Genomic DNA, 17416 nt, shown 5'->3' with positions numbered 1-17416 from the left:
GAATTCTAACACATGCTACAATGTGAGTGAATCTTATGGACATACTGGTAAGTGAGATTAAGTGATTCTACTTAAATGAAATACCTGGAGTGGTCAGATTCGTAGCGACCGAGAGTGGAAATGAGATTGTCAGAAGCTGGTGGAGGAGAAAGAGGGGATTGTGGTTGAATGGGGACAGAGGTTCAGTTTTGCCAGATGAAAAAAAGTCCTGGGGCTCTGTTGCACAAGATGTGGAGGTACTTAACACGACTAAAGTGGCTAAATTTTACGTTCTGTGTATTTTTACCACTGGCAGACTCAAGAATCTCAGAACCGTCCCCTGAGGGCAAGCTCAGAAGAGAAGTGGCTGACTGCACCACTGCAGACTTGCCCCGCCCATCCCCGCCCATCCCCGCCCAGGGCTTAAGAATTGTCTTTTTATTGTGGGAGGGTTCCCAGATTTGGTTTTTCCAGATCTATCAGCTCCAACCCTACACAGCTTTAAACTCGACCACGCTGACCGATACCCGTGCTCCAGGCTCTGCTCCTAAGATTTGGTAAGTCCCGAGTCACCCCCTCCTCTGTCAGACGCTGGGAGCTGAGTTCAGATCCCCCAAAGAGACCTCCTAAAAGCGTAAGAGCTTCCCACGTGGCTCAGCAGTCTAGAACCTGCCTGCCAATGCAGGTGACGCTGGAGACCATTCCATTCCTGGGTCGGGAAGATCCCCTGGAGAAGAGAATGGCAACCCCCTCCAGTATTCTGGCCTGGAAAATCCCATGGACAGAGGAGCCTGGCGGGCTTCAGTCCGTGGGGTCGCAGACAGTCGAAAACGACTGAACCCTCACCTAAAGACAGCTCTTCAATCCACCCACGTGTACAGTTGGCTCCAGCTGGAGGGTGGAAAGACCCATTTTCCAGAAGAGAGCAGAAGGAGTTAGGATAGCTTGTGTGAGGAGAGGTGGGCAGGGGAGGAGATTGCATCAGATCTGGAGGCTCTGAGACTAATTTTTTCACTGGTGTTCAAACACTAGTAAAGATTGCTCTTATGTAGGATTTATGACATGTGCATCACTGATTTCAGTCTCCTGTGTACTGTCCATTCCTGTAGGTTCTTCCTTTATGGATCCTGGGGCAACTATAAGGGACTTAATCGTCTAGAGTTTGGTACCTATGGAGGAGGGCTGTGTGGTGATTTACTTTAAATCACTCTCAGGTTCCTTACACCCAGCAACTCTGTGAAGCTGGCTCTATTATTTATCATTGGCAGAATTTTTTTAAACATTGGTAAAAATACATGTAGGGGCTTCCCAGGTGGCTCAGTGGCAAAGAATCCGCCTGTCAACTAGGCGATGTGGGTTCGATCCTTGGATTGGGAAGATCTCCTGGAGGAGGGCATGGCACCCCACTCCTGTATTGTTGCCTGGAGAATCCCAGGGACAGAGGAGCCTGGCAGGCTACAGTCCATGGGGCTGCATGTGACTTTGTGACTAAGCAACAACAGAAATACACGTAATACCAAGTGACGTAAAATTTGCCATCTTAACTATTTTTAAGCTTCCTGTTCAGTAATGTTAAGTATAGTCACATTACTGGACAGCCCATCTCTAGAGCTCTTCTCTTCTTGTAAAACTGAGATGTGTCCTCCCATAACGATTACTCATTATTTCCCTCTCACCCCAGACTCTGGAAAAGCACCATTCTGCTTTCTGTCTCTAGTCAAGTAACTTTGACTAGGTACTTCATAGAGGTGGAATCATACAATTTTTGTCTTTTAGTGACTGGCACAAGTCACTTAGCATGAGGTCCTCAAGGTTCTTCCATGTTGTAGCCTGAATCAGAATTTCCTTCCCATGCCTGCCCCCACCGCCACCTAACGCACCAGCACGTGGGATGTTAATTCCCAGACCAGGGATCCAACCTGTGTCCCCCCTGCAGTGATTGCCCAGAGTCTTAACCACTGGATCACCAGAGAATTCCCTTTCCTGTTCTCTCTTTGTCGTTCAGTCGCTCAGTCATGTCAAACTCTTTGCCACCCCATGGGCTGCATGCAACATGCCTTGTCTTTCACAATCTCCCGGAGTCGACTCAGACTCACGGCCATTGAATCGGTGATGCCATTTTCTGTCATCCCCTTCTCCTGCCCTCAATCTTTCCCAATATCAGAGTGTTTTCCAGTGTTGGCTCATCACATCAGGAGGCCAAAGTATTGGGGCTTCAGCATCAGTCCTTCCAATGAATATTCAGGGTTGGTTTCCTTTAGGATTGACTGGTTTGATCTCCTTGCTCTCCAAGGGACTCTCCAGAGTCTTCTCCAGCACTACAGTTCGAAAGCATCAATTCTTCAACGCTCAGCCTTCTTTATGATCCATTCATGACTGTTGAAAAAACCATAGCTTTGACTAAATGGACCTTTGTCACAAGCTGCTGTCTCTGCTTTTTAATATGCTGTCTATGTTTGTCACAGCTTTCCTTCCATGGAACAAGTGTCTTTTAATTTCAAGGCTGCAGTCAAAGTCTGCAGTGATTTTGGGACCCAAGAAAATAAAGTCTGTCACTGTTTCCATTGTTTCCCCATCTATTTGCCATGAAGTGATGGGACCTGGTGCCATGATATTAGTTTTCTGAATGTTGAGTTTTAAGCCAGCTTTTTCACTCTCCTTTTTCACCTTCATCAAGAGGCTCTTTAGTTCCTTCTTAAGGCTGAGTAATATTCCACTGTCTGTATAGCATTTATCCATTCCTTTAAGGGTGGACTTCTGGGAGACTGTGAATTCTGCTACTGTGAATACTGCTGCTATGAACATGGGTGTACAAATATCTCTTTGAGACCTTATTTTCAGTTCTTTGGGGTATACACCCATAGGGGAAGTTGCTGGATCATAATGGTAAATCCATTTTTAGTTTTTGAAGGAACCACCATACTTTTTTTTTTTTTTAAAGAAAGATTTGAGGAAATGACTCATTGGAAAAGACCCTGATGCCAGGAAAGATTGAAGGCAGGAGGAGAGGGGATGACAAAGGATGAGATGGTTGGATGGCATCACTGACTCGATGGACATGAGTTTGAGTAAGCTCCAGGAGTTGGTGATGGACAGGGAAGCCTGGCGTGCTGCAGTCCGTGGGGTCACAAAGAGTCGGACACAACTAAGTGACTGAACTGACTGAATTTATTTTTTGGTTGTGCTACACAGCAGGGCATGTGGATCTTATTGCTTGACTACAGATTAAGCCTGTATCCCCTGCACTAAAAGGTAGACTCTTAAAGTCCCTGGAAAAAAACATACTTTTTATCAGCATCCGCTGCACCATTTATATTCCTGTTACCAGGGCTAAAGTATTCACCAGCAGCATTTGAGCAAGAAGGAAACACAGGTTCAGAGAAGTATATGACTTGTCCAAAGGCACAGGGGGGTTTGAAGAGCCAAGACTCTAATGACTCTTAGTCAAAATGCTAACCTTGGATTTTGGAGTATCAGGGGTGGAAGCCCCTGATGGTGACTCGTGGTCTCTGAATCAGCCTAACCCTGTGGAGCTGTGTAGTGAGGAGATATTTCATGCCCCAGAGCAGCAGGAAACAGAATCCTGCCATTCTGATCCAGAATGAAGGCTAGTCCCCTCTTTCTCCCGGCAGTTGGGAGGGCACTCTGGCTTAAGGCTTTGACTGAGCTGGGCCACAACCTGCCCCTCCCTGCGAATTCCATCTGCTTTCTGCCCCAAAGCAGAGTTCCAGTTCCTTGTCACTTTCCAACCGTGGAGGAGAAAGCTTCAGGTTTGGGGATCCTTGGTGTAGAGATGGGTGGAGTGTAAGACTTGTGTGGAATCTTGTGCCTGACACATAGTCTGTTTAGTCACTCAGTCGTGTCTGACTCTGGCTCCTCTGTCAATGGGATTCTCCAGGCAAGAATACTGAAGCCGGTTGCCATTTCCTCCTCCAGGGCATGTTCTTGACCCAGGCAGGGAACTCGCGTCTCTTTCTTTGGCAGGTGGATTCTTTACCACTGAGCTACCTGGGGAGCCCAGGGAGGAGGTGGTCTTTATAATTTCAGCTTCCTGATAAGAGCTCAGTTGCAAACATCCTGTCAGCGTTTTTGTGACTCAGTGGGTCATTAGGGATTGTGGTTGTTTACTGCAAGGTAAACTGGCAAATCAAGATCTCTGGGATCCCTCAACTTCTTTCTAGGAGAGCAAAAACAATGGTTGAATCACTGCGTTATTTACCTAGAGCCTGGGGAACAAATAAGAACATCAAGCTGTTTTTCCCTTGGAGACTATTTGGTGCTACTTTTTCTCTGTTTCTATCACTTCTCTAATTAGTACTGTGGAATCTGCCTTTTGGAACTCAGGTGAGACCTCGGAGGTTAAATCGTTTGTCTACAAACAAATGAGACGATAGAGAGACTTTTGTACCCGAAGCGTTCTGCAGGGTCCTCCTTGAGTTGAGTCCCTCCTTTTTTCCTTTTTTTTTTTTTAAAGCTTTTTTATTGGAATATAGCCGATTAACAATGTAATAGTTTCAGGTAGACAAAGGGACTCAACCATTCATACACATGTATCCATTCTTCCCCAAACTCCCCTCCCATCCAGGCTGCCACTTAATATTGAGCAGCTATACAATAGAGTCTTGTTGATTATCCATTTTAAATACAGCAGTGTGTGCATGTCCATCCCAAACTGCCTAACAATCTCTTCCCCTTAGTCTTTACCCACTGGGCCTCCTTTTTTTGGTTCCCCAAGGGGAATAGGACTGGGACCAGAGTAAAGTTTTGGATGGAGAGATGAATCATAAAGTCAGCAGGGGAACTCGGTTACTGGGGGACTTGGTTTCATTGCTCTGATCACTGAGCCCCTTCAACTGTCCTATCACACATAATAGGGAAGGGGGGAATAATGATGGTAATAATTTCTCTGTTTTATAGGAGAAAGGGGGACACATACAGCACACACAGCAGTCTGTAGCTTGTGGGAAGTCAAACAAGCACACATCACAGTGCCAGATTTGAACCAGCAGAGCTGGCTGATTTTGCTTTAAAAATCAACATTCTTGGGACCTCCCTGGTGGTCCAGTGGTTAAGACTCCGTGCTACCAGTGAAAATGGAGTGGGTTTGAGCCTTGGTCAGGGAACTAAGATCCCACAACTATGCTACAGGGCCAAAAGATTAAATAAAGAAGAACAAAAATCCAGCATTCTTACCCATTTAGCTAATACCATTTAAGCAGCTACTGTGTGCCAGGCTCTTTGTTGAAAGATTTTGCTTCTCTGTGTGTGTGTCACTCAGTCATGTCTGACTCTTTGTGACCCCGTGGACTGTAGCTCACCAGATTCCTCTGTCCGTGGAATTCTCAAGGCAAGAATACTGCAGTGGGTTGCCACCATTTGCTTCTGTGCGGGGGTGGGAAGCTTTTCTTTGTAGATTCTTTGCCGGCTCTAATCATTAAACTTATACAAGACAGATTAAATAAACTCCTATGTATGGGAGTCCCAGAAATATGCTGAGGTTCAAAGACGAGCAATTGAGGTTTAAAGGCTCCCCTGAGGTAAGGAGAAGGGAGTGGGGATCTGAGGCTTCAAGGGGAAGAGAACCCACAGAAAGATGGGAAGGTTGGTAAATAAATGATTGCTACTCAGGTAAGTCTTCCTGAGATAAAGAGTTATCTCTGGTAACAGCTCTTTTCCTGCCATAGACTCCCTAATCTAAATGATTTTGATCAGTTAAGGGAGACTAACTTAAGCCTAAGCAAGGAGATTTTTCTGAATCTTCTGGGTCTTGGTTGCCTTCGGCTCAAAACAATGGCACAAAAATCCACAAGGCAAAGTGGCATGTTTACGGAGACGTATTCTTCTCCCTCGCACTTCTCTTCAAGCAACACTTCTAGTAACTTTGAAGCATATCAAAAGTCTTCTTTATGTTTGAAAAACAGCAATGCTTAGGGATGGAGAACTTGCCCCACATGTCCTTTTGCCACCTGCCCCTCATCGCTCCATTGCTCCGTGGAATTGGACTCCTAGGGCCAAGGGCGGATGGACCTCCTTGATGACTTTCTGTCTTGTTTTCTCAGCAGACCGTAACCTCCTCAACTCCGTCTAGGATGCTGCGTCAGTATGTTCGCCAGTTTGCTCAGAAGCTGGTCCGCCGGAGGCCTTTGGAGCCCATAGAGAAGTCTGAGAGTCGCCTGTCTCGTTGTCTGAACACCCTCGACCTGGTGGCCTTGGGTGTGGGCAGCACCCTGGGGGCAGGCGTGTACATCCTGGCTGGAGAGGTGGCCAAGGATAAAGCTGGACCAGCGATCGTCATCTGCTTCCTGGTGGCCGCCCTGTCTTCCATGTTGTCCGGGATCTGCTATGCCGAGTTTGGGGCCCGGGTACCAGGCTCCGGTTCTGCGTATCTCTACAGCTACGTCACCGTGGGACAGCTGTGCGCCTTCATCACTGGCTGGAATCTTATATTGTCCTATGTCATCGGTGAGTCGATGGGGAGCGGGGAGGTGTGGGGCTTAAGATGAAGAAACTAGGAGCGGGGATTTAGGTCTTCACTCGTTCATGAGAACTTACTATCCACCTTGGTGGTGGCGGGGAGATGTGGGTCATAGAGGCAGGCAAACCTCATAGCTCCCTTCTTCTCAGCTCTCTCCTGTTATCTTTAAAGGATGGACCCAGAACAAAGAAGGGAAGGGAACTGCAGGAAGTGTGTGAGAGGGAGGCAGGGCCCACAGGCTCATCCTTTCACCATATCTAGGGTTTTTGTTCAGCTGTTGCCTTCACGGGATTTCCCTCTGCTACTTGATTGAAAATTTCAACCCTCATCTCCCAGACCTCCTGCTCCCAATGACCTGTTTTCTTTTCTTTTCTTTTTTTTTTTTTCATAACATTGATCTCCAAACATTAAACAGTTGATCTATTTTGTGGATCATCCAAGTCTACTCTTCCCAACAGATGAAAAGAATCTCTTTGAGATTAGAACATTTTGTATGTTTCTCCCCAGCCCTTCCCCCTGCCCAAAGACATCCCGTGACACCAGGTAGGGGTTCAATGAATGTTTTACTGCTCCGGCAGGTACCGCCAGTGTGTCCAGGGCCTGGAGCTCTGCCTTTGACAGCTTGATAGGGGACCACATCTCTCAGGCGTTACAGGGAACTTTCTCTCTGCATGTGCCCCACTTCTTGGCCAAGTACCCAGACTTTTTTGCACTGGGCCTGGTGCTGCTGCTCACAGGTAAGACAGGGGTCACTGATTGGATGGGAAGAGTGGGGTGTGGAAGGGGGAGCTGGGATGGGAAAGATTTGGGGTGGAAAAATGGTGGGAGGATTATGACTGGATTGAAGGTTCTAGGATATGAGAGACAAGAAGGTGAGACATAGACCATTGTTTCCCACCGTTGGCATTACTGACAGTTTGGGCTGAATCATTCGTAAGTGTGGGGGACTGTCCTTTGCATTTGATTTTTTTTTTTTTTTTTGACTGTGCTGCAATGCATGCTGGATCTTGGTTCCCCTGTGCATGCGTGTGTATGTGCTAAGTCTCTCAGTCATATCTGACTCTTTGTGACCCCGTGGACTGCAGCCCGCCAGGCTCCTCTGTCCATGGAACTCTCCAGGCAAAAATACTGGAGTGAGTTGCCATTCCCTTCTCTAGGGAATCTTCCAGACCCAGGGATTGAACCTGCATCTCCTGCATTGACAGGAGGTTCTTTACCACCAGTGCCACCTGGGAAGCCCTTTAGTTCCCCTGTATGCATGCATGCTAAGTCGCTTCAGTCACCTCCAACCCTTCACAACCCTATGACTGTAGCCTGCCAGGCTCCTCTGTCCCCTATCAGGAGTCAAACCTCTGCCCCCTGAGGTGGAGGTACAGAGTCTTAAACGCTGGACCACCAGGGAAGTCCCTGGGTTTTGTTTTTGTTGTTTTAAATCTTGGTCAGGTGTTGAGTGGCATCCCTGGCCTTCACTAACTAGACACCAGTGATGCCCGCCCTCCCCCCGAACTGTGACAATCAGAATGTCTCCAGACAGTGCCAGTGGCTTGGGGGACAAGATCACCCCGCTGAGAACCATTCACTTAGACCAACAAGTTTCTTCCTCTATACTGAGATCAAAGATTGTTTTTTTTTTTTTTAATTAAGAAGTAATTTACATAGCATAAAATCAACCATTTTATTTATTTTTTAGATCAACCATTTTATTCTTCTCCCCAGCTTTATTGAGATATAATTGACAGCCAACATTTTTAAGTTTAAGGTGTACAACCTGATGATTTGATAGATCTGTCTACTGGGAGATGATAGCCACAGTAAGAAATTAGTGTGCAATTCAGTGGGACTTGGTATATTCACAGTGTTCTGTAACCATCACCTCCATCTACCTCCAAACATGTTCATCACAACAAAAGGAAACCCTGTACCCACTGAGAAGTCACTGTCCACCTCCTCAGGACCCCAGCCCCTCGTAACCACTTTTGAATGTCTCATATTCTATCTTTCTCACAGGACTACTGGTTGTAGGAACTGGTGAGTCGGCCCTGGTTAACAAAGTGTTCACAGGCTTGAACCTTTTGGTTCTCAGCTTCATCATTATCTCTGGAATCATTAAGGGAGACCCACACAACTGGAAGCTCACAGAAGAGGACTACAAACCGAACATATCTGGATCCAATGATTCCTCTAGGTTAGGAGGGTTATCCGGGCCTTAGTAATGCACGTGGAGGAGGGTGCAGAGATGGGAACGTGGTGGAGACTAAAGAGACCTGGGCTGATGAATCCAGGTGATGGGGCTCCTGGAGCCCAGGATTACTGGTGTGAAGGGAAGAGTCCAGAAGTGATGGCTGAACACAGCTCACCCATGTTCTTTCTTGCTCCTTCTCTCACCATAGCTCGGGCCCTCTGGGTGCCGGAGGGTTTATGCCTTTTGGCTTTGATGGGATTTTCCAAGGAGCAGCTACATGTTTCTACGCATTTGTCGGTTTTGATGTCATTGCTACTACAGGTAATGTGGTCATGGTCCCATCCAGGGTGTGGGCACGGACTGGGCTGCGCTTGGGTGTAGGGGGTTTTTATGGAGGTTCCACAGGAAAGGGGAATTTGTGCTTTCACCCTGGTGTGTTTCCTGACCCAGTACTTCCGCCAATCCTGCAGGGGAAGAAGCCCGAAATCCCCAGCGGTCCATCCCCTTGAGCATCGTGATCTCACTCTTCATCTGCTTTTTGGCATATTTTGGTGTCTCAGCCTCACTCACCCTCATGGTGCCCTACTACCAGATTCATTCTGCGAGCCCCTTGCCACAGGCTTTTCTTCACGTTGGCTGGGATGCTGCCAGATATGTGGTGGCTGTTGGCACCCTCTGCGCTCTTACATCCAGGTCAGTGTCATGGGTTTCTCCCCATCTACTGTCAGATGCTCGGGTATCCCAGCCCTTGGGATTGAGAGAAAAAGAGAGCAAGAAATCTTGCCCTGTGTAGACATGGGAGTGGATGCCCTGGTCTCTCCTGCTTCTCCACATCCCCACACGTGTCCTCGTTGTCTCTGCCAGCCTCCTGGGTTCCATCTTCCCCATGCCCCGTGTGATCTACTCAATGGCAGATGACGGGCTCCTTTTCCGGGGACTTGCCTGCGTCCACGCCCGCACCCATACCCCCGTCATGGCCACCTTGGCTTCTGGAATTCTTGCAGGTAAAGAAATAATGGCCATGCCTTCTTTGATCAATTTTCTTAGTTTGGATATCTCTCCTGGGTTCTCACTCCCCGCCCATACCCGTGTGCCCTCCTTCTAGGGGTCATGGCGTTACTCTTCGAGCTCCGTGACCTGGTGGACCTCATGTCCATCGGGACCCTGCTTTCTTACTCCCTGGTGGCATTTTCTGTCCTTGTCCTCAGGTGAGACCCCACGACACCTTGGGTGGGGAGTCTTGGACACTCGGGACTGATGAGGAGGGAACTGTCTTCTGTGTTCATGCCGCCTTCTAAATGTCTGATCTGCTTAAGGCAGCAGAAATGTGGAATAGGCTGTGTGAGTTGGATGAGTAGGGGCTGCTGTTGACATTGCTTTAATATCTCTAATTCAGATATCAGCCAGATGAGAATTTAAGCAAGACCAAGAAAACAGAGAAAGGAACTGAGATGGAGTCTGTAGTTGAAACAAGTCCTTTGGACACTGCACCTGAAGTGGGAACCTCAAAGATTCTCAAGAGTCTCTGTCACCCTACCAGCACCATCCCCACCCGAATGTCTGGCCAGATTGTCTATGGATGTGCCCTACTGCTTGGTGAGCTGTGGGAGATCTCTCTCTGGTGGTATTCTGAAATTGACAAGATAAGGTGGGAATGTGTATCTCATCAGTTGAGGAATGCTGGAGATATGATGACCCTTCATGATGTGGGAAGTTTTGGGGAGGAGTGTGCCCAAGGTCTTGACATCTTCGGCTTCTGGAGTCAAACCTGTTCTGTTCTCCTCCACCTTGACCCTTGCAGTTCTCCTGCTGACCATCCTGAGCCTGATCCTGGCCCGGTGGCCCAGACGTGTGTTCTCTGGAGACCCCGTGCTCACAACAGTGGCTGTGCTGCTGCTGCTGCTCATCACTGGGGTCACGGTCATCATCTGGAGGCAGCCCCAGAGCCTCACTGCTCTTCACTTCAAGGTAGGTGACCTTATGTGCCCAAAGTATCCACCTTGAGTGAAGGAAGTCTGTGTGCTTTAGGTCTAAACATCCTTCACTGGGACTTCCCTGGTGGTCCAGCGGCTAAACTCTGACCTCCCAATGCAGGGGGCCCAGGTTCCCTCCCTGGTCAGGGAGCTAATCCCACAGGGTGCAACTAAAGATCCGTGTGTGCAACAAAGATGAACAATCCCACCTGCTGCAGCTAAGACCTAGTACAGTCAAATAAAGAGATACTTAAAAAAATCTGTTTAATCATCCTTTGCTGTACCAGGGAAGAAGAGTTGTTAAAACCCTTCCCTGGTCCACACTGGTTCTTTACATATACAATATGAGCAGGCACTGAACTCACAGCCTGAGGGCTGGTCTTCTCACCCATGTAGGGTCGGATCTCCTTTTCAGACATCTGGGGTATATTCAGGGATGAACTGACTCTGCCCGCAGGTCCCTGCTCTGCCTGTCCTCCCACTGGTGAGCATCTTTGTGAACGTTTACCTGATGATACAGATGACCTCTAGGACTTGGGCCCAATTTGGAGTCTGGAATGTGATTGGTAAGAAGTTTTCTAGGATAAAGAGACCGCTTGAGGGACTGAACCCAGTAGTCTTCTATAGCATCTCCCCTAAACTGTCTTGGCCACCATAAGAGGAGGCCTTTTGGGCATTTGTAACTGGGTGCAGCTCCTACTTTTCCTTTTCATTGTCTCATTTTCCTCCTAGGATTTATCATATACTTTGGATACGGGATCCGACACAGCTTGGAGAACAGCGAGCAACAGCCGGCAGCCTCCACCTCCCAGACTCTTGATAAGAACACCCTGGGTGCTGGGTCATCTTAACCACAGGATGTAGATGCTGGGTGGAATCCCTCCAGGCACTAGAGGTGTCTTCTGGTTCCAGGGGCACTTTAAGTCTCTATGGACTGTGACGGTGGGGGTGCATTTAGGGCCCTTTACTCATTGCTAGTGGATGAAATGTAATGAAATGTCTAGTTTTTCAGTAAACTTTTCAAAGCATGATAGATATGTACAGAAAAGTGCATACCTCATACCTGTGCAGCAAGCTGAATTTTCACAGAGAGTACAAGCTAACCAGAAAAAAATAAATAAACAAACTACTAACCTGCATGGAAGAAGTATCATCATGGGCCTTTTTCCAAAAAAAACACATAGATTGCCACACAGGAAGAAAATTCGGGTAACTATATACTGTGTCAAGGGTTGCACTGTGACTTTTCTGTGATGTGACTCTTCATTTCATTAATCTTCTTTAGTGTCATTCACTAACTCTTTGTTTTTATTTCCCAAGAACTCTGTGGAAATTGTTCGTAAATATTAAAAAAAATTTGTTGAGGGGCTTCCTTGGCGGTCCAGTGGTTAGGAGTTCGAACTTTCACTGCTGGGTTCAGGTTGGATCCTCGATGGGAGAACTAAGGTCCTGCAAGCCATGTGGTATATCCAAATCTTTTTTTTTTTTTTTAATTGATGCTGTTGGAATTTCTTTTTGTTACTGTTGAAATGAAATGCAATTTTGTGTTTATTTAAAATTTTCTAAAAAAAAATCTAAATATATACAATTTTAAATTTACCATTATACCTCAGTAAAGCTGGAATCCAGATAAAATAGGGAAATTGAATGACTTTAGCACATTTATCATTCATTCGGAAGATGATATCATCATACAGTGATTCTTAAGCATTGGATTTTTGATGTCTGTATTTCCACTGGAATATTTTAATACACCATGGGCTGCCTTTACCCATTCATTCATTCATTTTTTTTTTTAGATTGAGGTACAGTTGATTTACAATATTATATTAGTTCCAGGTGTATAACACGGTGACATAATTTTATAGATTGTATTTCATTTAGAGTAACTATTTATTAATATAATGGCTTTATTTTCCTGTGCTGCACCATATATCCTGTAGCTTATTTTATACATAGTAGTTTGTATCTCTTAATCCTCTACCACATTTGTTCCTAACCCTTCTCTCACCTGGCTGGTAACCACTAACTAGCTTATTCTCTCAGTGATTCTCCTTCTCTTTTGTTAATACACATTTATTTTTTAGATTTCACATGTAAGTAATTTGTCTTACTTTATTTCACTAAGTATAATAACTTTCAGGTACATCTATGTTGCAAATGGAGAACTTTGTTCTTTCTTATGCCTTCGTAGTATTCTATTGCATACATATACATCTTTTTTTGTCCATTTGCCTTTTGGTGGACACTTGAGTTGCTTCTGTGTCTTGACTATTGTAAATAATGCTAAGAATATTGGGCTGCATGTATCTTTTCAAGTTAATTTTTTTTCCCCCAGATATATAACCTGGAATGGAATTGTTGTTATGTGGTAGTTATTTTGGATTTTTGAGGAACCTCCATACTGTTTTCCATAGCGTCTGCAAACCAACTTCTCACCTCACCTCATCTGTTTATCCACAGCCCTGAAGTACAACTATGCTGTTTTCCATGTCCACAAAGATCCTGCCTGTGGGCCAGTTTAGTTAAGTTCAGCTGAGTATTTCAGTTAACTTAAATAATGTAATTTTTCACCTTATTTGAAATTTCACAATTGGCTAGGTCATTCATTACATAAAAGTTTAAAGAATGTGAGTCATGCCTGACTCTTTCCAGCCCCATGGAGTGTAGCCTGTCAGGTTCCTCCATTCATGGGATTTTCCAGGCAAGAATCCTGGAGTGTGTTGCCATTTCCTCCTCCAGGGCATCTTCTCAACTCAGGGATCAACCCCTCTGCTTTGGCAGGTGGATTCTTTACTACTAGAACCACCTGGGAAGCCCTAAAAAATGGTGAATTCTGTCTAGGAAAAGACAGCCTCCAGAAGAACCACGGATAACCTAATGGATTTGTGTATGAGTTCTGCTTCCCCAGTGGCTCAAATGTTAAAGAATCTGCCTGGAATGTGGGAGACCTAGGTTCAATCCCTGGGAAGATCCCTGGAGAAGGAAATGGCAGCCCATTCCAGTATTCTTGCCTGAAGAATCCAAAGGACAGAGGAGCCCGGCAGTCCATGGGGTCACTAAGAGTCAGACATGACTGAGTGACTAACATACACACTTTCTGCTTCATACAAATACTGTAATATTCCCCACACTCTGCAAACAACAACAACAACAACAAAAAAAAATCCCTCCCCAACAAGAAAACAAAACAATCCTCACTCCACAAAATCAAAACGTAGCAAGACAGCAACAAAACTCTCCAAAACAAAACAAAAAAAATCCCAAACTCTACAGAAAGTCAACAATTGTTGATCCCTGGGTCAATGTGAGCTCCTGAGGATAAGAGGAGGTTCTTTGGGAAAGGTGATAAGTGTCCATGTATATGTCATGGGAAAGCTTTTAATTAATGTGTAAAATAGTGTATATCTTATGTGGGACTGTTGAGCCAAAGACAGGCACATTTTAAAATTTTTGACAAATTTCAGAAGAGAATGGTGCTGTCTTAGTATCACATTAGAAAAGGAAAAAGAAACAGGTACAACTAATTTTAATAATGTATTTAGTTCAAAATTTTATTGTTTAAACATATAATGTCAAAATCACTAATGAGATATTTTATCTTTTTATTTCTGAACAGTCTTCAAATCTCAGTGTACATTTTACACTTATTTCCCACCTAGCCACATTTCAAGTGCTCAAGACTGTGTGTGCCTTTGTTACCATACTGGATAATGTTGATCTAGAATTTTTCTTCCCCATCCTTACCTATTGGTTTAGGGGAGCAGTCAGGTCCATAGCGCAAAAAACTCTGGTCCATAGCTCAAATCTTGCCTGTGGGCCTGATTTTGTATGGGCTAGAGGCTGAGTGGTTTTTATTTTCAAAAGGTTGTTAGTAAAAATACAGAGGAATGTGTGGTCCAGAGCATATGTGGCCTGCACAAGTGAAATATTGACTATTTCGCTCTCAAGAGAAACACTTTGGCAAACTCTGATCTGGAGTAACTCAGGTTTGTTTATTTGCAGTGTCAACATATTCGTGTTTCTTTGCTTTTTTGATGCTTCACCTTAGCCACACACATACCTAGACAGACTAGAAGCATCTCTAGTGATCTTTGACTTCTTGCATAATCCATTTTTCTCCTCCTGCCCCGGTCAATCTAGGTAAAGATTTTCCTATTTTCAAAGAACCAAACTTCTAGCTTCATTGATTCCTTGTATCACTTTAAAAAATTTCTTTTTTTTTTTTTTGCCATGTCCCTTGTCTTGCAGGATCTTTGTTCCCCAACCAGGGATTGAACCTGAGACCTCAGCTGTAAGAGAGTCCTCACCACTGGACTGCCAGGGAATTGCCATCTACTTCACTTTTCCCCACTCTAATCCCTATTTCCTGCCTTCTGGTTTTGGTTGTTTGCTTTTTTTTTTTACTTTTTTTTTTTTTTTTTTTAGTTTACTTTGTCGACTTGAGGTTTTTTCTTTTTGAAATATTTTTGGCTTTTTGATTTTTTTATTACTCCAAAAAGCTTCACTTTTTTTCCCCCCTCTAGCTTTCTGACTTTGTGCTTGTACTGTCAACACTTTCACAGTGATTTTCTGCTTCTCAATAAAGAAAGAGCACCTGATCCTGTCATGGACAGACTTAGCCCACCTGGAACCCCACAGGCCTGGCTGACACGGTGTTTTGTTTTGTTGTTTAGTCACTTAGTCATGTCTGACTCTTTGCCACGCTATGGACTGCAGCACGCTAGGCTCCCCTGTCCTTCACCATCTTCCAGAGTTGTCTCAAACTCATGTCCATTGAGTCAGTGAGGCCATCCAACCATCTCATCCTCTGTCGTCCCCTTTTCCTCCTGCTTTCAATCTTTCCCAGAATCAGGGTCTTTTCCAATGTGTCGGCTCTTTGCATCAGGTGGCCAGAGTATTGGAGCTTCGGCTTCAGCATCACTCCTTGCAATTAATTTCCTTTAGGATTGACTGGCTTGATCTCTTTGCTGTCCAAGTGAGTCTCAAGAGTCTTCTCCAGCACCACAATTTGAAAGCATCAATTCTTCAGCGCTCAGCCTTCTTTATGGTGAACACAAAGACGGGGAAGTATTCAATATTTCATGGAACACATCAATTCCTGCTATAAATTCTGAAGCAGAAAAGAAAAATAACAGGATGTTGAATTCGTCCAAAAGTTTTTGTTTCGTTACGGTAACTTCCTTCCCTTTTTGTGAGTGCGTGCTAAGTCGCTTATGTCATGTTTAACTCTTTACGACCCTATGGACTGTAGCCTTCCAGGCTCCTCTGTCCATGGCATTCTCCAGGCAAGAACACTGGAGTGGGTTGCCATGCCCTCTTCCAGGGGATCATCTCAACCCAGGGATCAAACCTGTCTCTTAAGGCTTCTGCTTTCGCAGGCTATTCTTTAACACTAGCGCCACCTAGTGTGAATTCTTTCCAAAAACAGTAAGTTATATATATATATATATATTTTTTTTTTTAAAGTGGTCACTAGGGATTTAAACACCTGAAAATATCAGATGCTCTAGCAATATTACAATTGCCAAATGTTCAAAAGAATTCAAAGGGTAGTTATGAAGGGCTACCATGAAGGGTTGTCCCAGGGACATTTCGTTTTCCTTTGGCTCTTCACTCCGAGATCTCTGTTGCCTATTTCTCTTTGTAGCTACCACCATCTAGAAAGTGACCAGGATAAGAGGCTTCCCTCTATCTGCCCGTGAAAGCAGCCATGCTTATCTCCACCATCCTCGGTGCTTCCAGGGATCAAACCTGAGTCTCCTGTGTCTCCTGCATCGGCAGGCGGGTTCTTTACCACTGACCCACCAGGGAAGTCCAAAGATAAGGATTACCAAGCCCTAATTGGACTCTCACTTGCTCATTGCACTGTCAATACTTAACAAATTTATCCTTTCTTTGTCTAAAATGTATAAAAGCTTCCTGCTCTGGTCAGTTCTTCAGGTCTTCATTCTCTTCTGAAAGCTCTCACGTACATGTTTGCATGCTAAATCGCTTCATCCGTGTCTGTCTCTGCGACCTGATGGACTGTAGCTTGCCAGGCTCCTCTGTCCACGGGATTCTCCAGGCAAGAATACTGGAGTGGGTTGCCATGCCCTCCTCCAGATGATCCTCCTGACCCAGGGATCAAAGCCTGGTCTCTTAAATCTCCTGCATTTGCAGGGGGGGCTTCCCTGGTGGCTCAGAGGTTAAAGCGTCTGCCTACAAAACGGGAGACCTGGGTTTGATCCCTGGATAAGGAAGATCCCCTGGAGAAGGAAATGGCAACCCACTCCAGTATTCTTGCCTGGAGAATCCCATGGAGGGAGGCGCCTGGTAGGCTACAGTCCACGGGGTTGCAAAGAATCGGACACGACTGAGTGACTTCACTTTTCACTTTCTTTACTATTAGTGCCGTCTGGGAAGTCCAAGATGTACATGTAAGAACTTACATGTATATGTAAGAACTTAATAAAGCTTTTTTTCCTGTTAGAAGGAGGAAAGGGATAGTTAGGAAGTTTGGGATGGACATGCACACGCTGCTATATTTAAGATGAATAATCAACAAGGTCCTACTGTATAACACAGGGAACTCTGCTCAAAGTCACGTGGCAGCCTGAATGGGAGGGGAGTTTGGGGGAGAGTGGATACATATATACGCATGGCTGAGTCCTTTTGCTGTCTACCTGAAACTATCACCACATTATTAATCAGCTATAAGAGTAATTTGTGCTCAGCCCTGTCTGACTCTTTGCATCCTCATAGACTGCAGCTCGCCAGGCTCCTCTGTCCTTAGAATTTTCCAGGCAAGCAATACTGAGTGGGTTG

At 45.3% G+C, this 17416-nt stretch overlaps 1 protein-coding gene across 1 annotated transcript; it reads left to right on the top strand.

Annotated features, from left to right (window-relative positions):
- The first annotated feature begins 459 nt into the window (after positions 1–459).
- Positions 460–11748, top strand: LOC122692483 (cationic amino acid transporter 3-like). Its single transcript, XM_043900073.1, has 12 exons — positions 460–536; positions 6042–6441; positions 7033–7191; positions 8462–8639; positions 8845–8957; positions 9107–9329; positions 9501–9640; positions 9742–9844; positions 10033–10232; positions 10438–10604; positions 11067–11175; positions 11342–11748. Exons 2-12 carry the CDS (start codon positions 6069–6071, stop codon positions 11458–11460), a joined length of 1884 nt encoding a protein of 627 aa, XP_043756008.1. The 5' UTR covers positions 460–536; positions 6042–6068; the 3' UTR covers positions 11461–11748.
- Positions 11749–17416: the final 5668 nt, after the last annotated feature.

This window comes from Cervus elaphus, chromosome 4 (assembly GCF_910594005.1).
Source record: "Cervus elaphus chromosome 4, mCerEla1.1, whole genome shotgun sequence".
NCBI lineage: Eukaryota > Metazoa > Chordata > Mammalia > Artiodactyla > Cervidae > Cervus > Cervus elaphus.
The sequence above is the reverse complement of the archived record's forward strand: the minus strand, read 5'-3'. Positions and strand labels throughout refer to the sequence as shown.

Coding starts and splice junctions, on each gene's coding strand:
- LOC122692483 (XM_043900073.1), top strand. CDS start 6,069: ATGCTGCGTCAGTATGTTCGCCAGTTTGCTCAGAAGCTGGTCCGCCGG. Junction 9,330..9,500: donor CTCTGCGCTCTTACATCCAG/GTCAGTGTCATG, acceptor TGTCTCTGCCAG/CCTCCTGGGTTCCATCTTCC. Junction 10,605..11,066: donor TCACTGCTCTTCACTTCAAG/GTAGGTGACCTT, acceptor CTCTGCCCGCAG/GTCCCTGCTCTGCCTGTCCT.